Source organism: Aotus nancymaae, unplaced genomic scaffold (genome assembly GCF_030222135.1).
Source record: "Aotus nancymaae isolate 86718 unplaced genomic scaffold, 86718_ANA_hifiasm-v0.15.2.pri h1tg000033l, whole genome shotgun sequence".
Lineage (NCBI taxonomy): Eukaryota > Metazoa > Chordata > Mammalia > Primates > Aotidae > Aotus > Aotus nancymaae.
In genome coordinates, this window is record NW_026988447.1 from 19,267,585 (window position 1) to 19,292,861 (window position 25,277).

A 25,277-nucleotide genomic window follows, 5' to 3' on the forward strand; every position below is an offset into this window, starting at 1 on the left:
AAGTAAATATTGTTTTGAGCCTGGTATGTTTAAGAAGCTAATAAGGCAGATTTGAAATTGGAGAACTGGGGAGAGGTTGGAGCTGACTGTAAAGATTTAGAAAGTCATTCAGTAAGCGAGCTGTTTGAAGCTGGGGTTGTGGATGAGATCATTAAGGGATAGAGTACAGAAATAAGAAAAAAGATGGCCGAAGGTAGAGCTCCAAAGTTAGTGGTTAAAAAGATGAGAAAGAACCTGAAAAATAGAAGAGGTGGTGTTAGGATTAGAAAGGAGCTCAGTACAGTGCCAGAGAAACCAAAGAAGCAGAGACCCCCAAAACGCACGCAGAGGCAGATTCACTGTTTTGTCAGTGACAGTTGGTAATGAACACAGGGAAAAAGAATTTATGTTTTGCTTTAATTTGTAATTACACAAATTTATTGTTTTTTGTTTGTTTGTTTTTCTTTTTCTTTTTTTTTTTAAGATGGGGTTTCACCATGTTAGTCAGGCTGGTCTCGAACTCCTGACCTCAAGTGATCCGCCTGCCTCAGCCTCCCAAAGTGCTGGGATTACAGGCATGAGCCACTGCGCCCAGCTCACAAATTTATTGTTTTAATCTGAATTTCACAGTGCATTTTTTTGGTTCTAGACCTTCTCTTCAACTTCTCATAGTTTGGTTTAGTTTCATGTCTTTCACTCTCAAGTGAATTAGAAACAAGTCACATTGGTTTACCTAAGCACTACAGTAGGACATCCGAATAGATGGCATGGTGGGTTTTCTGATGACTGCTGTGCAAATGTCAGTTCCTGCTTTGGTCCAAGGTTGATTGGGCGTCACCTAGGTTTCAGGTACTGTCCCCTGCACTGGGGACACAACCACCCATAGCACAGATGACATTCCTGGGCCATTCTGAGCTTAGTCTCTTGTGTGGATGTGACAAACAGTAAAAGACTGACAAAAATAGACACCACATTAGATAGTAATGTTGCTTTAAGAAAAATGAAGCAGAGAAAAGGGGGTAGGGAGTCCTGGGGGAGGGGTGGTTTCAGTAAGGTGGTCAGGAAAGGCCTGACTGAGAAAGTGACATTTGAATAAAGACCTGAATGAGGTGCACTATATATATATATAATATATTATATATATTATATGTATATATAAAATATATTTATATACATAATATAAATTTATATATAAAATGTATATATATAAATATATATAAATATATGTGTAATATAATTTATATATAAAATATAAATATTATATATATATATAATATATTATATATATATATATATCTAGGTAAAGTGGGGAGAGCAAATGCTAAGGTCCTGAGGTGGGAGCACATCTGGTGTTTGAGGGGGAAGCTAAGGGGCTGGTGATGCTGAAGTGGAATAGGCAAGGGACATTGATTAAAGAAATCTTGGGGGACAGACTGTGGCCCTTTAGTCATAGGGGTAACTTTGACTTTCACTCAGCATGTGAGGGAAACCCTTTGGATGGTTTTGTGAAAAGGAATGAATAAAAAAGGGCCATTCTGGCAGGGGCTGGCAGGGAGCGGGGGAACGGAGCAAAGAGAAACCAGAAGATCAGCTAGGATGCTTCTGCAGAATCCCAGGTAAGAGGTGTTGACAGCTCAAAGTAGATGGTACAGAAGGAGGCTTTGGAGAATGATCAGAATCTGAATGTGTTTTATGGGTAATATGAATAGAATTTAATGGATCTGGGGATGGAGAGGTGTTGTGTGAGAGAAAGAGAAGTATCAGAGATAAGTCTGTGTTTTTTAGCCCAAGCAACTGGGAGGAAAGAATTCCAGTATTAGTTTGCTAGGGCTGCCATAACAAAGTACCACAGACCAGGTGGCTTAAGCTGTGGAAATTTATTGTCTTAGTTTTGGAGACTGGAGATCCAAGATCAGTTGATGTGTTCCTTCTGAGGGCAGTGATGAAGAATCCCATTTCTCTCACCTAGCTTCTGGTGGTTTGCTGACACTTGTTGGCATCCCTTGGCATGCAGAAGCATCCCCTCATCTCTGCCTTAATCTAAACATGGTGTTCTCCTCATGCAGGTGTCTGTGTGTCAACTTCCTCTATATGTAAGAACATCAGTCCTATTGGATTAGGAGTCTACTCTATTCCACTATGACCTCATCTTAACTAATTACATCTGCGACAACTCTAATCCCAAATAAGGTCATATTACAAGGTACTAAGGGCTAGGACTTCAACATATGAATTTTGGGGGGACACAATTCCACCCCTAGTCATTGCCATTAACGAGAAGAGGATATCTGTGAAATGAACAGCTTGGGAGGCAGGGAAAGGTCAGCAAAGTTTTGCCCATGTTAAGGTTGAGGTGCGTGTTAGACACCCAAGTGCAGATGCCGAGTGGGCAGTTGAATATATGGGTCTGAAATTCCAGGGAGGGGTGTGGGCTAGAGATGAACACTTGGAAGTCGCCAGCATATTGGTGATACTGAAAGCCAAGAGACTAGATGAGATCACCAAGGAAGTAAGTTGGGATAGAAAAGTAGGAGAGTTCCAGAGACGGAAGCTAAGATCCCAATAAAATAGTACTGAGACCAAGGCACACAGAAATGTGGAATAAAATTCTCATGTATGCTTGTAGTTGTGAAAAAGCAATTATATTTTCATGATGATTTTAAGTTATAGCCTAAATATTTACAAAGCCGTGACATTTTCGTGTGAAGTGTAAGACGCGTCAGACAGGGTATGGATTGAGTTTTACTGGCTAATATGTTGAAGAAGTTACTGGTGCTGAAATGGAATGTTTTGAATGCCATAAAGAAGTCAAAGGATACCAATAAAAATAATAAAGAGCACTTTTCTCAGAGGGAGAAACAACTTTGGAGAACGTTATTTCAGTCCTTGATTTAAGAAGTCATTTTCTAGAAAGGCAGTCATGCTCCAAGCGGCTGGGTAGCTTGTTCTTTCATCTGTTTTTGGTGAGAGTATAGTTTGAAATACTTTAAACAAATATTAACACAATATTATCAAACTTTAGCAGACTTGAAAAATAGAGAAATCATCCTGTAACATAACCATTTTAGCCTTTTCATTATCATTTTTCTGTTTCTGCTGTTTGGCATGGAGGCAAAAGCTTTGACAGCAAGGTGATAGAGGTGACATACAGCAACTCTAGCCAAAGGTTTCTGAGTCCATCCAGCTCCCATTTCTCTGAGCCACTGCACATTCTGTTGCCTCTGCTCTCTCTCTTTTTTTTTTTTTTTTTTTTTTTTTTTTTGAGACAGTTTCACTCTTGTTGTCCAGGCTAGAGTTCAGTGGTGCAATCTTGGCTTACCACAACCTCTGCCTCCCAGGTTCAAGAGATTTCTCCCACCTCAGCTTCCCAAGTAGCTGGGATTACAGGCATGCACTAAAATTATGCCAAAAATTTTTGGCATAATTTTATGCCAAAATAAAGTGAGTCTGAGTGAAGAGTGTTGAGTAGTAGTAGAATAGCTCTTTGATGCAAAAACAAAAGGACAGCAAATATGTTCCTAATGACTTGGTTCATGCCCAGCTAATTTTGTATTCTTAGTAGAGATGGGGTATCTCCATGTTGGTCATGGCTGGTCTCAAACTCCTGACCTCAGGTAATCTGCCCGTCTTGGCCTCCCAAAGTGCTGGGATTACAGACATGAGCCACTGTGCCTGGCCACCTCTGCTCCCTTTCTTACTCTGGCTGTCACCTAGTCATGCTTCAAAACAGGTTAGCTGTGACATTTGGGGAAGTGTTTTGTAATTCCTTTATTCAGTGTGCTGCCCCCTGTTACCCTGCACCGTAGCATTTTCCCTGGTTCTACTTTATGAAGTGTTGCTACTAGATCTTCATAATAGTTTATGCCCCCACCAACTTTAAGGGCAGAGACTGGATTTCTGTATTTTTTCCCTTGGTATCTTGCACAGGACCTGCAGGTAAATATTCAAAAAATATATGTGGACTGCAAATTGAAAAATCAACTTGTTTGCCTGCTTGATACATATCTAAACTGCCACTGAACTACAATTCCTTATCAGAAGTTAAAACATTTTGTTTAGAGAGTGTCATCAACTAACACAGTACTATATAATATATCAACGTATCTTGAGAAGATTCCCCTTAAAAAAGTATTCAAACAGATTGTTGCCTAAAGGGTTACATTTGTCCCTAAAAACTGTTTTCCAGAGAGCCCTTGCCATGAAAGATACCTGAGATATTTACCATATTTTGCTTTTTGTTTTATTATTGACTGTGTCCCTTCAAATTAGTAAGCAAAATGAAGTAATTAGAACCCACCTATATAAGATAACATGAAAAAATGCAGGAGCTTAGAGGGATAAAATTGATGTCAGTTGAGGCAAGATACATTTTTTTAATTAGTGGATTATTTTGGAAAGAGGAGGTTTAAAATTTTTTTGGCATAATTAAATGAGATATGTAAAGTGAGTCTGAGTGAAGAGTGTTGAGTAGTATTATAATGGCTCTTTGTTGCAGAAACAAAAGGACAGCAAATATGTTCCTGATGACTTGGTTCAAGATTCTTTGCACCGCCCACTTAAAGTGCAAAGAATGTGGTTTTTTGGTAAACCTTCTCCAAAAATCGGAAAAGAAGGAAAGAGGTTTACATTTGATTATTTCTCACTTATCAGTACTGAGAAGAGGCTTTGCTATACAATAGTCTTGATAGCATTGCTCCACCCCTTGGGTTTTACCTTTATTTTGCTAAGTCACGTAGTATGTGACCATTATATACTGAATTCATGTAAGGAACCATGATTATTGACAAAATTTGAGCTAAGCTGTGCAGCATGTTACATGTGCCATTACAGCGTAGTTATTTAAATCTCAATTTCTTTCCCCAGCTCTACTTTACGAAGTGTTTCTACTGGATCTTCAAGACCTTCAAAAATATGTTTGGTGTGTGGGGATGAGGCTTCAGGATGTCATTATGGGGTAGTCACCTGTGGCAGCTGCAAAGTTTTCTTCAAAAGAGCAGTGGAAGGTAAATGTTCATGTGGGTGTTCCTTTTACATATTTTTTCCTAGTATGTAGTTTACTTGTACAGCTAATGCTATAGCATTATTGGGAATTCTTCAAAAAGATTTTTGATGTAATCTGTCAGTGATAAATAGTAATAGTTCTTTATATAAAAACCACCTGGAGATTTTCCACTGAGCAATATTTAATGAGCAAAATTTGAAATTTTGAGCAAGGATCACCAAAGAGGTTTTTTTTTTGGTTGGTTGTCACATTTTGTTTTTCAGTGAGACTCAGAAAAATAATTCTGTGTCATCGTAAATTTAATTTGTGTGATCTGGAATAGCAGTTTTACTAGGCACACACAGAATATGTGATTTCTGCCTTTTCTGGGTTTCTGTATAAATATGTGTTTGTGGCAAATTAAAACATTAATATCAGAATCAAGTCTGTGATTTAAGTTGTGTTCCATACGGAATAATTGCATTTACCAGCTGGTTCAAGCTCCAGGCCCCTGTGTGAGTCCTACCTTTATTTTTCCTGAAAGTTTCCAAATGAGCATATTAAATGAAATGCCTGCATGAGATTCACTATGCATAGTTAGGCTAGCTTTTGCTTCTGCCCCAAAATTGTACTTCTGAGGGAGAAAATGTCTTTAATTTATTTTAACCTCTCCCCATCCTGACTTACAAGGAGTTATTTACCATCAGACTTAGACCAGATGGCTTCATTGATGGTTTCATTGATGTTGAAAACTGTGTCTGGTTAAAGTGTAGGATTTTTGCTATTAGTAAAAGTTTCATTGTGTAATGGACCATTATATTCACTAAGGAGCTCCACATGACGTCTCCCTAAGGTTTATTTCTCAGCGACGTTTGCTTAGAGATGATTTGGTGCTTCAGAGGCTTAAACATAAGTGACTTGAAGGTTTTCCCTCTGTTTTGCTGGAGACCACAAGATCATATCTTTAACTGTGGAATGAAAAAGTTAACCAAGTAGTTATTCTTTCTTTTGAGATTGATTTTGCCTTAATTGGTATTACATGATTTTTACATTATTTACACTATTAATTATTTGGTAGTCCTCAAATCTACCATTGAATTGGTAGAAGGAACTCAGTAATTCTTTCTCAGGATTATGAGCTCGTGATTACAGGTGATAGAGAATTCAGCAAACTGGCTTAAGCACCAGAGGAAATTCATTGGCCCATATGCTGGAAAGTCCTAGTGTAGGCTTGGCTTCAGGCAAACCATGGTCTTAAGCCAGGTCATTAGAACTCAATCCCACTCACTCTTGGTTTTGTTCTGGCTCTGTTCTCATGCACATTCTCTCATGGTGCTGAAACAGCTACCAGACCTCCATTAAAAAGAGGTTTTCTGTTCCTGTAAAAGCTCCCAGCGGAATCTCCTCAGATTGAACTTGGCTCACATGCCCACCTCTGCTCCAGTCCCTGTGGCTGGAAAAGGCAGTGATCAGATTGGCTGGTTCTGGCTGGAGTCGCACAACCTGAACCATCTAGACCAAGAATGGGGAAGGACATTTCCCTTAGGAAAATGTGGGTTCTGTTACCAGAAGGCCAATTTTTCAGAAAGTAGGAAAAGTAAATTTGTACAGTACTGAAGTCAGTCCCCTGCCTCCTTCTCCCATTCCTTAATTATATGATTGACTCAGTAGAAGATAAATAGTTGAAGTTTACATCCAGCACCTTCCTAAGGCCACTTTGTACTTTCCAATATAAGAATCCCCCTTTCTGGTTCACTTAATTAGTAAACAAGTAAGTAGTATGTCAGAATAAAGTGATGTGGAGAAGGGCATTTTGGAGCAGGCAGTGGGAGTCCCTGCTGGCCAGCTGGCCCTACCTATGGATCCAGCTTCATGTCAGAACCCATATTTTGGTTATTTGTAGAATCTGACCCTTCTCTACTTCTGAAGCAAAAGGTTTTCCAGAAGTTCTTGCTTGCTTTTTCATGTTTTAAGTAGTTTCTGTGGAAGTACATAGGGAATTGTTTTTATAGCTCAGTTATAAATAAACATACAAAAACCTAAATGCAGGCACAACTTTTCCTTCATTGGAAAGCTGATTGACCCATGGATAATGAAACTTGGTAAATGCCTTTTAAGACTTGTATTAATATAGTTTATTTTGTATTGATTTGGGAATTAGACTTTAATCATTCACCTGCATGAAACAGTGCTGTAAATTTAAAATCTAAACTTCATGAGAGTGAAGACCTATTTGTTTTTGTGTTTTTGTATTTTGTATTTATTTACTCTTTTATCCCATGTGTGTGAGAGAGGATAAATATGTGAAAAATTTGGCTATCTTTATAGAAAATATTTTTGAATTAACAATAAGAGATTATTTTTATAAAACTTTATAAAATTTACAACACACATTTCACAAAATCATGGTATATAGGTATTATTTTCCTTTTCTAGATGAAGACATTTTGGATCAGACTTAGTCACCCAGTTTAGTCCTAATCATTAGGCCAAAGTTAGACCCTTACTCAAGTTGTAGGACTCCAAACCTATACCCAACCTAAAGTCTGGATTCTAAATCTCATAATATAGTTTTGTTATTTTGCCACATCAGTTCCTGAGTTTATGAAAATTATACCCTATATGTTAGTCTATTCATGCCTCCTTGACTCTAATAAAGAAAGTGATCTATGCACTAAGAAGGCACAGTCCAGTACTCTTAGTCTGTGTGTATATATGTAACTCTGTATGTATATACATATACAGATGTGTGGATGTATGTTTGTATATTTAAATACTTACAAAGCTTGTTTCCAATGTCCCTAAGCCCCTCCTTAGATTGCAGAAGCAGAGAATTCTGGGCAAGGTGGGTAGAGGGAGCTGAGATGAGGGAAATCATTTAAAACTGAAAGGAAATAATGGCACCAGGCATAGAACATGAAGATAATCCCTAGAGAACAGACAAGAGGAAAAGCACACCCGCCTGAGTTTTGAGTTGATGTCCTCAAGGCTTTGTGCTCTAGAGTGCATCACCCTAAAACTTACTATAATAGCATAGCAGTGACTGTGTATGCAGACTGTAAATTATGTTTTTAAAGTATAAATTTGTGTGTGTATGCTCTGTTTAATGGGATGTATGTGTGAGCTTATTTTTTTCTTCTTAAACATTTAATATAAAAACACTTAGAATTTTCTTCCAAAGTACCTTATTTGCCAATAATGTCAGTTAATAACCATATTATCGTACCTTACAAATGAGTTTATAGGTTTATTTTTAAATTTGAATCACTTATTTGCCTTGAAGGTTTCAGAACCTTTCTGTCCTATAAAAAATAAATAAATAAATAAATAAAAACAAAACTTTAAAAAGGGTTCTCCCTTGTGGTGGAAGCTAGACTGGCTTTAAGGGTGAGAAACTTAGTTTTAATTTTTGATGTCTCTCACTAGGTATGAGATTAAGACAATTATTTAACTTCTCTGGGCCTCAGTTTCTTTGCCTATAAATGGAGAAGTAGTGTCGCCCTACCCGAACATTGCCATGAAAAATTACCTGAAAACATGGTGTTTGTACAGGTTTTAGAAATTATAAAGTAGCACCAAAATATTATTACTGACCTCTACGAACAAATGCTAAAGTTCCTGGTAATGTCTGTGTAGAGAGAGGATGTAAATGATACAATCACATTGCATTGTTAGATCTTCATTTTTCAGTCCTTCATTTTCCTTTATTAGATCTTCATTCTTCCCGTAATGTTATTTTGTCCTGAGAGCTGCCTTTGAAGTGGCAAGATCCTTCTAAACCAGTAGTTCTCAAAGGCTCTGCGTGTGGGGAATGGGGGTCTTAGAAATTTCTTAGAGGTGCTTTTCCAATATGGACTGAACTGTTGAGATTTACTCCTATAACAAGCCTCTGTGGCAGTCCCACCATTGGGAGTCTCACAGTTGAGAAAATATTGAGAGCCATCAACCAGGCTTTACCTCTTCTGTTAGAAGTTTTTAGGGAAGGCAGTCTTATCTCCACAATCTAGCAAGGCTGTGGATATTTAGTAGCCACCAAATAAATGTTTGAATGTACCCATGTGGCATAAGAGCAGTCAAGGTTGAATGACTTCCGCCCAAACCAGTAAATTATCAATGGAACTAGCCCAAGATTTTCTAGGCCTTTTGACTTCTAATCTGTAATTTCTCATTTGTCTGAGTTTTTACTTTCTCAGTTTCTTTCCAACTGTAAATTGCCATTAGTTCCATCTCATCTGTGTTTTTTAGTTTGTGATTCCTCAGTGAACAGAATTGACTATATTCAGCACACTATTTTATAACCTAATTTCCTTTTTGAATACTGAGTATCTATGCAGTGTCTGGAAGACACAGTTACCACAAATCACTAAATAGTTATATGGCTGTAAAAGAGGAAGAGAGTTCATTATTATGTAAAGTCAACTGGATTTAAGTTTTTTAAGCAGAACTGAGAGTCCATATTTTGGCAAGGTCAGCCAGATTGTATGATGTCAGTTTCCACACTCAGACATTTACCTTGAAGGAAGAGACTTATGTCTATTTCTTGAAACTAAATGGCTTTAAAAGATACAATTACACCTTAATCTTGGGGTTTTTCAAATAGGCAATATTTTAAGACAGCCAAGCCTGTGAACAAGTACTCATTTTTTTCCCTTGTAGTTCAATTCACAGCATACATTTTAAAGATCTTTAAATTTATTGACTGTGTATTCTGTAGGAGAAAATATTTCTAAGGAAATGTAATGGTTGATGAATCGTTAATTTTCTTTGCTTCTCTAAAATTAATGAGTAAACTGAACAGTTCCAGAGGAAAATGTGTTTCACTGTGTCATCAACCATGTTATCCCTGTCAGTGCTGCGTGTGCACACACTCGTAAGCAAGAGGGAAGAGCAAGTGAGAGTGCCAGCAGCTGGTAGGTGTGTGTTTGGTGGGGGGACGGTGAGCATTTGTGCCACAAAACAGAAAACTTTATTGTAGTGGACACAAGACAAATCAGAATGTTATTAATATTACATAATAACTCAAATATAGCTATCTCCTAATAGCTGGCAATGCACAGCTAACTAATAAAGCAGGGGAATAATTTAATGTATATTTATTAGATGTTTCCAATTAATGATATACAGCCTCTGGTGTTTCCATGAACCATGTACATGAAGCTCATGAGCATCTGAGCCCACTGTTACATTTACAATATTTGCTGTGTCTGATATAGGAAACCAAGGACTGTCTGCCTACTATTTTCTCACGAAGCACCTTAAAGATTTTTTTGCTTTTCTCCTTTTTCAGAATTTAGGAACCAGGTAACCTGACTCTAATTATTTACTGCAAGAGCCTAAATAAGTACCTACCCATTAGGTTATATCTAAGATTTTAATGAACACTCCTTTCCTCCTTCCATAAGCATAAGGCTTTCGTGCTAATGTCAAATGTTTGCCCAGATTTCTGATATCCCTTCAGTTCGTTGCTATGGGAACCCATAGAGCCATGACATTTAGTCCACCCTGAAAGGTTAGGGAAGGTTTCTCCAAGAATTGACCCCCACGCTGAATCTTGACAGATTAGACTTGACCTTGTTCAGGGGCATAAGAACAGGCTGTTGTTGCACAGGGCACCAGAAGCAATTTTGTGTTACCACTGTGTAAACTTTCAGATGTGAAGTGATAGGAAGTGAGGTTAAATGAGCAGATTGGGACCAAGTCCTGGACTCCAGGGAAGAAACTGAATTCATCCTTAAGCAAAACAGAACCTCTGAATGTTTTCATACAGCAGAACGGTAAGCTCAGTTTTGCATTTAAGATCTGGCTGTTGTGAGGTATACTTATTGAAATGGTGGCTGTTTTCATCACTTGAGCTAGAAATGACCTGGGATGGACCTAGGCCAGTGTTACCAGGGATTGCGAGGACAGGCAGATAATAAGGTCTTCTGAAAAGTAACATGGGCAGCTCTGTGTTGGAAGTGAAGAAGCGAAGATCAAGGATGACTCCCCAGGCATGGCTGCTGATGCCATTCACTGAGATAAGGAATGCTGGAGTGGGGGCAGCTTTGAGGGCAAGAGATAAAAGATTCATTCACTCAGCAAACATTTACTCAATACCTACTAAATGCCAGGTACCATTCTAAGCATAACTAGAGACATTTTGGACAGAGATCCCTGTCCTGGTAGAGCTTACATTCTAGTGAGGGGTGATGAAGAGATTAAACATAACAAATGAGTGAAAAGGTGATTGGTTATGGGGGAAAAATCATTGCTAGGATAAAGGGGAATTAGATGAGGTTTGGTTTAGGACAAGTCTAATATGCCTGTTGGACATTCAGGTATATCTAAGAGGTAGTTGGATGTCTAATTCTGAATCTTGGGAAACAAGGCAAGATTAAAAGTAAGGATTTTGCAGTCATCGTCCATGAAAGTGGATGCAAATGACCAAGAAATAAGTATTCAGAAAGACAGAGTAGGCCAAGGTTAGAACCTTTAAGAACATAAGTCTAGGACACTGAGTACATACATGGCACGAGTGTGTGATTAACTGGTCTCTCTCCTGTTTCCAACTTGCACACAGAGAAGGCTTAGTTACTTTGTCTCTTTATTCGCCATTTTTGCTGAACTTCAGACATTATTGAATTTATGCAGTTTTCAATCCTAGGTTTGATTCTTTATCATTATGCTTTGATTATTATGAATGTTAATCAGGCCAGAGCCCCAAACCAAACACGATATTGAGGGAATTTGGTTTGCTAACCAGTGCGGAGGCGACACCCAGCATGCAACAGGTGCTTAGAGAACATGGGTTGATGTGTTGTGGATAACTACTTACTTATGTGAGTAGGGTTCGCACTTGTTTCTGCCACTTGTTTCTCCAAAGTAGAAAATACGTTGAAGTAATTTATTAGAAAATGACTTGAAATAGGGATGTGCGGGCCGAAAGTAAATTAGCATTATCCAAAGACAGCTGCTTGTAGCTTAAATTTTAAATCAAGGTGCACTTCACGCGGCAAATTTGAAAACTAAGTCAGGAGCACACTATATAATTTTGAAAGTCATTTCCCAAGTTTATGTGTTTGTTTACAACCCATCTTATTCCAGAAAATAATCCAAGGTACCTCACAGATGAGTTAAAATGAAATTTAAGTGAAACTAACAAACAAAACGGCAGAAAGGGGAGATGAGAGCAAGAAACAGAAAAGTTGAGCCAAGAATGGAGATGATGTAATGGACATATGTCTCAAGGCATTTGTCGAGGCTGGCCACTTATTTGATGCACAGCTTTCTAGCAGCCAACACAAAGCCAGTGAAGAGTCACCTGACTCATGATGTTCTTAAAAGCTAGTTTAGGGAATCGCCTGATTATAAGAAAATTTTCATGAGCTACTTTGGTTTTAATGTGCCTGCTCTTGTCATCTAAATTATATGTTAAGATTTAAAAAGTAACTCTCCCATTGATACTAATAGAATAATTTGGTATAGATTTAAGGAGCAGTTCTGAGAAAATACTTAGTTCTGTGTCCACCCGGTCCTATAAGAATAGCTACTGAGCACTTACTTGGTGCAGGCTCTGTGCCAAGTACTTCATATTTTATCTCATTTATTTCTCATAATAGCCTTCTTAAGTGAAAGTGTTATGAGTTTGGAAAGATAATGTCTGAATCTAAACTCCCTCAACAATTGTTGTTACAGGGAAAACATTGGCTATTTCTTAACAAGGCTTAAAGGTATGATCCTTTATCTATTTAAAAATAATAAATATTTATTGAGTACTTATTTTGTGTTGTTTATGCTAGGAACTTGATTGCCTATTTGCATTTTAATCCTCTTAATAAGTCTATCAAAAGTGTGCGGTTATTATCTATCCTCATTTAGAGATCAGTCCACTGAGTCATGCATGTAGTAAATAACTTGTCCAAGATCACCCAGTAAGAAGGAAGAAGTGCAGCTGGGATTTGAACCCAGGCAGCCCAGGCCTTCTGACTCAATGTACTTAACACATAAGCTATATTGCCTCTCACAGAGTAATATCAGATACCAACTATTTTTACCCATCAAAAAGTAGGGCAAAAGCTCAGGCTTTAGAATACTCAGGAAGACCACATTATAATTTAACAGTCATCTTGCTATACTCTGAATAATTAACTCTTACCCATTCTAAGTTGAAACCTTAATTTGAATTTCTGTTGCCCTAATGGGAAAGAAATTGGGTAATCTCTATTTTTTCTTAAGGAATGAACTTCATATTTTAAAAAAATTACCGTTACTATCCTGAAGTACATCTTTAATATCTTGATATTAATCTAAAGCTTTATTTAAAATTTTTATCTTCCTGTGTTTCATTTCCTGTGTGTGATAAAAATTAGATGTAACCTCTCAGGCTCAGAGACCCATTGGGAGAATGGCATTCCTCATACAGAGCTGAAAGCTACTAGGTCTTCAGCTCTTTGATGTCTGCTCTATGCGTAGTGGCTCAGAAACCATACCCAAGTGTCCTAGGACATGAAGCTGCTCTCACAGAGCTTGCACTCGTGGTGTGGTTATTTATGATCATATAACTTGTGCGATTTGATATTATTGAGAATGATTTGACACCAGAAATGAAAATTGCTAAATTGACTGTAGTCAAATACTAAAATTGAGCCTTGGCAGGATGAGAAGGATGGGAGGTGAGTGGTAAAGGAATAGAAGATGGAGACTGGGCTGGGCATGTGGCTCATGCCTAAAATCCTAGCACTTTGCGAGGCTTAAGCAGATGGATCACTTGAGCTGAGGAATTCCAGACCAGCCTGGGCAACATGGCAAAACCACATCTCTACAAAAAGTAAAAAAAAAAAAAAAAAAAACTTAGGCATGGTGGTGCATGCTTGTAGTCTCAGCTGCTTGTGGGGGCTGAGGCAGGATGATTGCTTGGACCCAGATGTTGAAGCTGCGGTGAGCTGAGATCATACCACTGCAATTCAGCCTGAGTGACAAAGTAAGACCCCGTCCCCACCACTACCACCACCAAAACAACAACAAAATGGTGAAGGAGACTGGAGGCTAAGGACACCTGCTTGAGCAGACCCAGCTCCATGAAAGCCTTGCCTGGCTAGAAGTAGTCCATGCCCAAGTGATGTCAAGGAAGAGACTAAACAAAGAAGAAAGACCCTGGGGTCAGATTATGTAAGGCCTTAATATCAGAATGAGAAATCTCAGCTCTTCTCTTTTAATTTTTGAAGACAGTCTTGCTGTGTTGGCCAGGCTGGAGTGCAGTGGCACAATCTTGGTTCACTGCAACCTCTGTCTCCTGGGCTCAAGCAGTTCTCCTGCCTCAGCCTCCCGAGTAGCTGGGATTACAGGCATGTGCCACCACACCTGGCTAATTTTTGTATTTTTAATAGAGACAGAGTTTCACCATGTTGGCCAGGATGGTCTCAAACTCCTGACCTCAGGTGATCCACCTGCCTTGGCCTCCCAAAGTGCTGGGATTACAGGTATGAGCCACCACTCCCAGCCTGCTTTTCTCTTAAATATGGCAAGTCCTTTTATAAAGTCCTCTACTGCAGAAAAAGGCACTGTGGCTTATGCAGTTTTGTCCCTTGATGCTGTGCAGCGGCTCGTGCAGGGTACCATTTAAAGGAAAAGACGACCCCTGGGATGCAACTGTGGAGAAGGAAAAACAGAAAGGGCCTGGCCACAAATGATCCTGTAGAGCCGAAGGCCTGCCTGGGGATATGAGAAGGAGGAATTGGCAGGACTGGGTGGTGGTTCAGTTCTGGGGAATGATGGCAACCTCTGACAGACTCAGGAAGAAAACACTGAAAACCCTAAGAATAGGGCAAATGAGTGCTGGGTTTAGAACTGCTGAGGCTTCAGAGATCAGTTTGCCAAAAGGGATGAAACTGGATAAAGAGGAATACAAGAGCAGAGAGACGAAACTCTGGAAAAGTTTATTCTTTTCCTGGAGATGTTTTCTTGGGAGTTTTACAGTAAACAAACCACATAGTTAGCTTCTAGACAGTTTGGCAGTAGGTTGGCTTAGCCAGATGTACGTGGCGGTTGGGGCCGTTTGGTGCACTGTGTGAGAAGTTACATAATGAAATTGAAAGCCTGGGGAAGGTATTGGGTCCTCAGTACCAATGGAACAGGGTTGCTTGGTTTAGTGATCACTGGGAATTATGTGCTATTGTCAGTCCTGGTGTTAGAACTACTGATTCTAGTGGGTTATGACCCCATGTAGAGCCACAGTATGAAGTTATTAATAATTGAGAAGGCAGAAAATTTCTTTGTAGCAAATTTAAAAGCATGCCAGTCTTTCAAGCCCCTCAATTTTTTCATGTAATATTTTACTCTTTAAAGACATGCACGTCTAGAGAATAATTCTTTCCTTTTAACCTTATTCCTCAATATCTAAATTTACTGTCCTTTTGACTTGTTAGATAGGAAAAAGAGAAGCTGATAATGATTTTTCTAGAGATAAGTAGATACATTTAAAATATAAATACATTTTTTCCAGAGTCTTCCCCCACCTCACTCAGCCACTCAGTGAGCACTGTTCTGGGGCAAAAGGAACAGAGGCAAAACCTCGTGTGTTATCCAGAAGACTTCAGACCCACCAGAAATTATATAAAATTATCTTCTCATATGCCCACATGCTCACATTTTCTCTCTCCCACCCTCTCATCTTTCTTTTTTTTTTTTGGAGACGGAGTTTCACTCTTGTTACCCAGGCTGGAGTGCAATGGCACGATCTCGACTCACCGCAACCTCCACCTCCTGGGTTCAGGCAATTCTCCTGCCTCAGCCTCCTGAGTAGCTGGGATTACAGGCATGCGCCACCATGCCCAGCTAATTTTTTGTATTTTTAGTAGAGACGGGGTTTCACCATGTTGACCAGGATGGTCTCGATCTCTTGACCTCGTGATCCACCCGCCTCGGCCTCCTAAAGTGCTGGGATTACAGGCATGAGCCACCGCGCCCGGCCCCCTCTCATCTTTCTAATACCATAAACCAAATCCGCATCAAGAAAAGAACAAGTTGACACCAAAGAACTGAGCTCACAATTCTTGCAAAGCCACTTTGCCCTCACGTTGGCCCTATTTGAAGCTCTTTAATAAATGCTAGCTCTTGGAATTTGTTGACTCTAATATTACATTTACAAAACCGTCACCTTCCTGTATGTGCTGTGTTGCTAATTAACAGTGAATTCTTATACCTCACATAGCCAAGAACAATCCCATGGAAGAGAGAGAAATTTATTTTCTCCTTACAGGTATAAGAGACTGAATCTCACACCTCTATGGGGTCCTTAATGTCTGTACTGGAGCCATTAGCTTCATTAAATCACTGACATTTGACAACATAATGCATCTTTATAAAATGTTTACTCTTCTGTATGAGGAATAAGTTTGAAAGTAAAAACATGAAATAAAGGAAAAGATGAAAGAATACACATCTAGAAAGGCATCGTGACTATCAACAAAATTGAAAAGTCACAGCAAACTGAGGAGTAGATGGTATGAGTTTTTTGATAAGTTTGATATAAATTCATACATACAGTACTCTAGATACAGTACAGGCTCATTACGTTCTTTTTACTTGTTTCAAGGAATCAAAACTAGAAATTTTGGGGGGGGCATGGGAAAAGCAAATACCTCCTCCTTCCTTTCAATCCCATTTTATATTTTATTTTCTTCTTCAATTTGGAAAGAAGACCCAGGGCTTTAGTTTGGAGATTCATACCACCCTCTTAGAAGCTGTACTGACCATTTATTACTATTTAGTGAAAGGCTACCTAACATTTTGGACCCTTGCTGTGAGGGTTTTCCAGTAAGAGGCTGTATAATGAAGGCATCACCAATGTAGGTTCCAATATCACTTCTATGTAGTGTTCTACAGAATGACACTGCTCACTCTGAGACTCAGCAAATAAGTCTGTTTCCTCTTCTATAAACAAGGAAAATCATCAAGGTATCTGCCCTGCCCATATTTGAGTTAGAAAGATAAAAATTAACACACATATGTTTACACTGCTTTAGAAACAAGGGAGTGCTTTATAAACATTATGTTTTAAAGAGTTTTTCTCTTTGTTAAGAAGTGATACTACCTTGGCTCTCAATAAAATGTGGGATATTTAAACTGTGGCTACTTTATATACATGTTAAATATTTGATTTGAAGGGGGAAAAGTAAAAATTGCAGAAAAATATATGTTACTTAAGGTAAGACCTGGAGTGTTTACTTGTCACTGGTTTAGGAAGATCTCTATTGTTTATGAATATTGTGCCAAAGGGCCAACTGAGAAAGCTGTTGCATTTAAGACCAGGATTTAAATTTCGTCTGGCCGAATACAGAACCAGACAAAGAACAAAGATATTTTTCACGCTCTTTCTACATCTTAAACAATTTAGAAGATCACAGCTACTTTTTACTTCCGTTTTTTCCCTCTTTAATTAACTGTACCAAGATCTCTAAAACATACTGCATTCTCTTACCCTCCCACAACTTAATTGGAAAACCAGTGCAGAATTAGTCTAGGTTGGTGATTTTTCATCTGGCCTGCGCCATAGCATTTTCCTGTCTGAACCAGGCTCAGCAATATGATATTGCTAAGATTACATAAGTTTTAATTATTTTGTTTTTTAGCATCCAGTATAAACTGAAAGCACATTTGAAAAAGAATTGGAATGATAAGAGTATTAGTAGCCATTAATTAGAAATCTTTAAGTAGAAAATCACTGTTTTTAAATGAGAATGGTTGATGAAATTGTTGTAGACATACCATTTCTAAATATTAGATCAAAAATTCCTTCAAACAATGTCTCCTTTCAATTTTTTTAAATTAAATATACTTCTGATACATCAGATTAGGATTTATTTGAAAATCTTAAGTTGTTATCACTGGTGATACTTAAAATTCAAAATTACGTACATTGCTTCTCTAAAACATTGAGAGAGCTGACCTTTGCCTAATTTAACCGGCATCTGACAGACCAGAGCTATAATAGCGACTGAAGTCAGATCACACTGAAACATGAAAAACCAGGTTCAGAATTTAGAAAATCAATCCATGAGCAAGTGCTGAGAAGACACATGATGGGGTAAGGGACCACACGGCTAGTCAATTTGTGATAAAGCAGTAACCAGAAATGGAAAGGGAAACACTTCGAGTCTAGAGCCAGCAGAAACCGGGCACATGCATTCAATTCAGCAACAGCCGTGGAGTACTTACTAAGGACCAGGCACCAGGAATGTGCTGTGGTCATTCCTATTAATAAGAAGGCCCAAGGATCCTAGATTCCACAGTTGACTTTATTCTCAGCAGTGTACATCTATTTTTTAAATCATCTCCTCTATCTTGAAAATTATCTGCAAAGCAGACTAAACATACTGGGCCCTCGGAATTAACCTTGTCTTTCTCAGTGAAGCAGTACAAATTGCACAAAAATCAAATAGAAGCAGGAAAGATTTCCCTTTTACAAAGTTGCCCTCTACTAAACTCAGTTCACTAGGCAGAAAATTGGAGTTTTCAGATACGGGTAGCTATTTTCTTTATCAGACTAAGTTGTAATTTATAGTAGTGACCCATAGGGAGGAGCTGTGAACAAAAAGAACTGATTTTAGTGGGAAAAATTAACCTCTATTGAGCCATTAACACATTCACTGTAAAACCAGAAAATTATTGCATTTTTAAAGTTACTTAAAAATTTGAGTAAATTACATTTCCCATAGTGAAGAGATACATCAAAGTGTAACATGAAAGTATGTTTCTCCATTTATATAGGAAACCAGAGTAGACTTTCTGTCTTTACCATAATTTACCATTACATAAGTACTAATTGTACTTTTCTCTTTATTTTTTTTTACTATCAAAGATGAGGTGACATTACATTTTAAAAAGGAATAGTAATAAAAATAATGCTAATGCATTAATAAAAACACTTTTTATAGGAGACTAGATTAAGAAATACTTATAAAATATCATTATTAAATGATTTTAGATATAAAATTCCTTTATGCAATTTTCCCTTTAAAATCATAAAATTAGGTGAGGCGTGGTAGCTCACACTTATAATCCCAGCACTTTGGGAGGCCGAGGCGGGTGGATCACTTGAGGCCAAGAGTTCGAGACCAGCCTGGCCAACATGGTGAAACCCTGTCTCTACTACAAATACAAAAAACTAGCCAGGTGTGGTGGCGGTCACCTGTAATCCCAGCTACTGTAGAGGCAGAGAAATGAGAATTGCTTGAACCCAGGAAACAGAGGTTGCAGTGAGCCAAGATCATACCATTGCACTCTAGCCTGAGCAACAAGAGCGAAACTCCATTTCAAAAAAATAAATAAAATTATAAAATGAAATATACTCCTAATGGATCTGAGTAGGATGTATTTGAAGATCCTTAGTTACTAACTGGACTACAAGAAGAATGTGATTTCAGATACTTGTGGATATGTTACCTTCAATAGTGAATTTTTTAAAATCCTCAAGGTTACTGAAATATGTTTAAGATTTAAGTTGAAAAATCAGCAAACATTTTCACCTTGTAAATAATTTTTTCTTTAGTAATTGTATTATGGTATCATTCTACTATGTATTATAGGTGATTTGGACTTTTTTTTGCTTGGGAAAAAGGCATTACTAAAGAAAATGTTATTATGCAGAAAGGTGTGTACCTGGAATGCTACCTGTTATAGACCAGTCTTTTAAAAAATGGAAATGGCCTCATATAGACTCATGGAAAGAGCCTTCTGGTTTTATTTGTTGTTGTTGTTGTTTATATCATCTGATCAGGGAACACCATTCGTTTCTTACACTTAGACTTCTAGAACATTTTCTGTGTGCCCACTCATACTTATTGAATGACTAATTAAGAAATCAGTGGGAAATTAATCTGAGGCACTGATTTCAATTTTACACAAGTAAATCATAGGATAAGTATTCTTCCCACTGCCTAAGATTCAATTAAAATCCTGTAATAAAATAGTTCTGTCATATGTTATGTAGATCATACAAAATTTTCTTCATACAAAATTTTCATTGAAAATGAAAAGTCTTTCTTCATACTAAATTTTCATTGAAGACAGTATTTCCAGGTTCAGTCTAATAAACCTTACTGTTTAAAGGTTTTGCTTGACATACGCTTTCTTTCATTTTAATTGTAATTGAGACTACAGGATACTATCTGATTTCCTAGGTTCAGTTTAGATGTACTGGGTTGTCATCAGAATCATAGCCTTAGGAGGCCATGTTCAAACTCCAGTGTCATCATTTATAATATTCATCAGTTAACATCTATTAAATGCTACTGTAAGTCATGCACCAAAATGGACATTCTGTTATTTTATTTTCTGTATAATTTCTTTAGAAGTTAAACAATATTCTAATTTTAATATAAGGAAATTAGAGAAATTAAGCAGTTTGCACATAGTTACACTGTGAAAGACCGAGCTAGGAATTGCACGCAGGTTTTTCTGACTCAAAAGTGTTTCTTATTTTATTTCATCATGTGACACTCCTGGCCCTAGGACTTTGGGCAAGATACCCTGCCTCTCCCTGATTCTGAACTGTAAAATGCAGATCTGGTAAAATGAAGATTCTGAACTGTAAAATGAAGATCCTTACCTTATCATGATGCTTCAGTGATTGAAGACGATGTGTGCCAAGTACCTGGCACATTGTGGACATTAAGTAAATGATAGCTGTTCACAGTGCTCTTATTACTTGTCAAGAGTGGACATGTAACACGTAATATGCAAAGCTCTCTAAGTGTTATTTGATGGAATAGTATATAAAATGTCAGAGGAATAATAATTTTTATGTCAGACTTCAACATTACCTGGCTCCTCCAAGCGCTAAACATAAAATGTGTATTTGAAACCAGTAAGGGGCTGCTTTGAATCCTGGTGAGAAAAAAAATCATTGAAATTGGATGCAAACGTCCACAGGCAGCTTTTCCAGTTGCTCAAATAGCTCTGTTGTATTATCAGATAGGGTGGTGAATGACATTAAAAGCTATAGCACCATTTTATAGAAGAGAGTCACTGCGTGATGTTAGGTGTGGGCACAGATCAAAAGTCCTGAATATGATTTTGCTAAAAGGAATTATTTAAATTCTAACTTGCAACAATTTTACCAAAATTCTGACCATGCAGTCCTTATATGGAAGTATCCTTTAAAAAAAAACTTTTAAAATAAAAGGGAAGAGAATACAATAATTGATTTTTTTAAAAATTACTAGGCAGTTCCTCTCCCTTCAAGACCAGGTCTTTAGTAACCAGATTCGCTGACAGCCAGTAATAGCCTAAGTTAAGACGCTGCATGCATGTTCCTAGGATGAAACTGCACAGTGAAACTCATCTCCCTTTCCTTATGCACAGTCATAGTAACAGCTTATATTTGTGCAAGTGGTCATACCAATAGACACTTGCCGGTAAGTGATTTAGGCAAGATCTCACAGCTATAAATGACTAGACTTAGACTCAAGCTTGAATCTGACTTCAAAGCCATTGCTGGTACCCTGACAAAGTGGATGAAATTTTGAGTATAGCCTATTGGAGAAAAGTGGAAGGGAGGGAGTGTCTTTGGTTAACAATTTTAAATTGAAGTTGATTTATGTTGTCTAAAAACATGTTTTTAAACTTCCAGCAGTTTTCCCTAGAAATACCTGGGATGTACACCCCTGTCACCCCAAAACCTACATAGCTATCTGGCCCTCAAGAAGCTAATAGGTACACTAAGATAAAGAGCATACTGTTTACTGAGGATGGCTTTTGTGTTCCTGGCATTTTAAAACAAGTCAATAAATGTCTCAGGATAGGATCATAGGCACCATCTGTTGAAGTGGTAGTTTTGTCAGGAGTTAACTGCCAGCTCCACCTGTACGTGGACGTCACTGCTGGTACATATTAGCCAGAATTTACTGTGATATAAACTCACTCTCTTACTTAAACCATTGTCTGCCTCTTAAGCCAACCTGTCTTAGTAACTTTGTATGTATTAGTGCCACTTGCAAATGACCTAACCACAGGAAGCTTTTCAGATGCAGAAATTATGGCAGCAATCATATAGCACTTTTCCTAATAAAATGGTACCAAAGTCATACTTGGCATGATGTTGGAATCCACAGCTAATTTGCTTTTCAGGAGTGCCGAATTCCATACTATGGTAAGAAATCAGAGCGGCGGCATGTTTTTAATCTATGAATGTGTCATTGTATATTTTCTTTGACAGTGGGGTAACAGGGAAGTAGTCATGAGCTCTGTTCTGGGCTATTGAAGTATACCCCATTTAAAGAAAACCTATGTGGAAATTGTATTTGTTAAAATGAAAATTAAATAAATGAGACTTCAAGTGGCACATATTTTTCCTTAGTATATAAGGAGGTATCATGGAGCCCTTTGAAATCCAGTGAAGCAAGTCTGGTCTCAAATGGAAATGGAGAAAGTATATTAGGTGGATATTGGAAATACTTTTAAAAAGTAATCATTAAGGCAGTCAAATAAAGTAAAATTAACTTCAGTCTGAGATGTAATAAGGAGCATATTAGTGGTCCTTGCAGAGATACTATTTGTCATGTGACCATCTTTCCCAAAGTTAAGGAAGTGTCTTCAGGGCTGAGCACAGTGGTTCATGCTTGTAATCCCGGTGCTTTGGGAGGCCAACGTGAGAGGATTGCTTGAGGCCAGGAGTTCAAGACTAGGTTGAGTAACATAGCAAGACTCCATCTCTATAAAAAACAAAAATTAGCGCACACCTGTAGTCCTAGCTACTCAAGAGGCTGAGGCAGGAGGATTTCTTGAGCTGAGAGGTTCAAGACTGCAGTGAGCTATGATTATACCACTGTACTCCAGCCTGGGTAAAAGAGTGAGACTCTGTCTCTTAAAAAAAAAAAAAAAAAAAAAAACCTGAAAAGTATGAAGAAATCCTGCCACCTAAAATAGTAACCATCTTCCAACCAATTAATGTTCCTACTCTTATTGGAGTCATTTTAATAGTATTTTTATGTGTTAAGTTAGTCCCATTGAGTACACGTAAAATTTTTGATTTGACAGAATGTCTCGGAAAAGTGTTTGAAGCTTAACATGACAGCAGTTCACTAACTCATATACCTCAGCTTCTTATATATACAAACTGTGTCTCTTTGTAATAGATTTTTAAATTTCTTATCCTAAAGAGAAGTTGATTTGATGATACATTTGCATTGGTTAACTGGTTTTTTAATAAGTATTCTTTTCCCCTGCTTCTGTAAGAAAATATTTTCTGTAAAATTTTAGAGAAAAAGAATGAGGAAGAGAGAGAAAATGTCAATCCTTTAAGCACAGCAGGGGATTATATGACAGCTAATTATGTTGTGATGTTGCTTTACTTGTCCAGTAAATTCAGGGCCCAAAAAAATCAAGAAATATGTGTGCTGTGGCCCCCCTACATGTGGCTCACAGCTTAGTGGGAAGAGCGTGCTGCTCAGAACCTACTCTATACGTATGCATATCCTGCATTTATTGCATTTAATAGGATTCCAGATTAAGTTTCTGAATCAGATTATTTTAATTTTAAGAAATGTTTTCAGATTGCTTTCCAAAGATGGAAATCATTCACATTCCTGTCAGTAGTGTATTTGAGGACCCTTCCTCCATCCCCAGCAGCCACAGGTGCTGCCATATCTTTATGCCTATTTGATAAGTGTATATCATTGTAGAAGTTTTAAATGGTGATAAAATATACATTATATTTATCATCTTAATTATTTTCAAGTGTACAGTTGAGCAGCATGAAGACATTCACATTGTTGTGCAACCATATCACCACCATCCATCTCCAGAACTTGTTTTCATCTTGCGACAGCTGGAAGTCTGTACCCATTATACACTTAACTCCTAATTCCTCCTCCCTCCAACCCCTGGCATGCACCATTTTACTTTTTGTCTCTGTGAATTTGACTTCTCTAGGTACCTCATGTAAGTGGAATTATACAATATTTGTCCTTTTTTTGACTGGCTTATCTTGCTTAGCATAATGTTCTCAATAAAATATCTTCATGATGAAAAATAACTCCTTACAACATGATTTGCTATAGTAGTTAATGATGAAAATCTGTATTTTCATAGCATCCATTTAATCACATAATCATTATTTATTGAATATCACCTGGGTGTCAGATGCTGTTATTGTCACTGGGGGCAGAGGCTACTACTGCCCTCACAGAGAATAAGTCCTAGTGAGGAAGACAGACAATTTGCAAATAAGCAACAGGTAAAATAGAGGGGGAAGGGGAAGGAAAAGATGATCAGATGGAGCAGCTGAAATGCAGGAGAATGGTTAGATAGTCAGTGTGATCTGGAGAGGCCCAGTTGGAAAAGGAACTTGAGACTCGAAATATGAGACACAAGAGCTTGAAGTGTTCCCTGGCACAGTGCAAAGGCCCTGGGGCAGGAAGGAGACTAGAATGACAGAGGAAAAGGCGATGTCTAGTGTGGTATGAGAGGGAGATGAAATGAATGTGACATTAGAGTTGGGGCAGAGATATAGGTTCTCCTAGATCATGCAGGGCCTCAGAGACCATTGTAGGGAGATTGGATTTTTTTCTAAAGGCATTGGGAAGCAAGCCATGGAATGATTTTCATCCTTTATCATTCCAGAGGAGTATGGCACTTCATCCTAACAGTAAATCCAGGAGGAAGTGAGAAAAATTACAAAGGCCAATGGCCAGACACAGCACTTAGCGGCTCTGCATTTCCTAGGGGAGGTAACTAAGGCTGAAGACTTGCTTCCTGCTATCTCACAACAGCAAGGACGGGCAGATGTGTTCCTTTGTTCCCAAACCTTTAGTTTGAAATAATAGGAGTGGATGGAAAAGTGTCTGTGGAAAGCAGACCTCAACAGATTTTGCATTAGGAATAGCTCTGTTCCTATAATGGGGAGCTACAGGTTTAAGATACAAGTCCATCTCTTCTGCCACTTGCCCTCACCCTTGACCCAGCCTCTGTCACTGCATATTTCATCCTCCGCCCCTGGGCATTCTGGCATGAGCCTGATGAAACTAGCATCCCCTGGCAGTGAGAGCCTCCCCCAGGCTGGCTGCTTTTGCTACAAGAAAAAGTCTATGTATTCTGATGGCCTGATAGTATAAGGCAGGTGGAATGTCTGGTTAGAATACTTGAAACCTGCGCTGTCCAATATGGTGGACACTAGCCATATGTGACTTTTGAACACTTGAAATGTGGCTAATTTACATTGAGATGTTCTATAAGAGTAAAATGCACATTGGGTTTTGAAGACTTGTGTGAAGAAAAGATATAAAGTATCTCTGATAATTGTTATACTGATTACATGTTGAATTGCTAATATTTTGGGTAG

The 25,277-nt window shown here is 38.1% G+C and overlaps 1 protein-coding gene across 3 annotated transcripts in view; it reads left to right on the forward strand.

The window, feature by feature from the left end:
- NR3C2 (nuclear receptor subfamily 3 group C member 2) overlaps positions 1-25,277 on the forward strand; it is a 358,568-nt gene that overhangs the window by 169,007 nt on the left and 164,284 nt on the right. For 2 of the 3 annotated variants that reach the window (XM_012470050.2, NM_001308519.1), the window contains 1 exon segment: positions 4,843-4,982. In XM_012470050.2, coding sequence (XP_012325473.1) covers positions 4,843-4,982 — 140 coding nt within the window. 3 annotated transcript variants of the gene reach the window in all.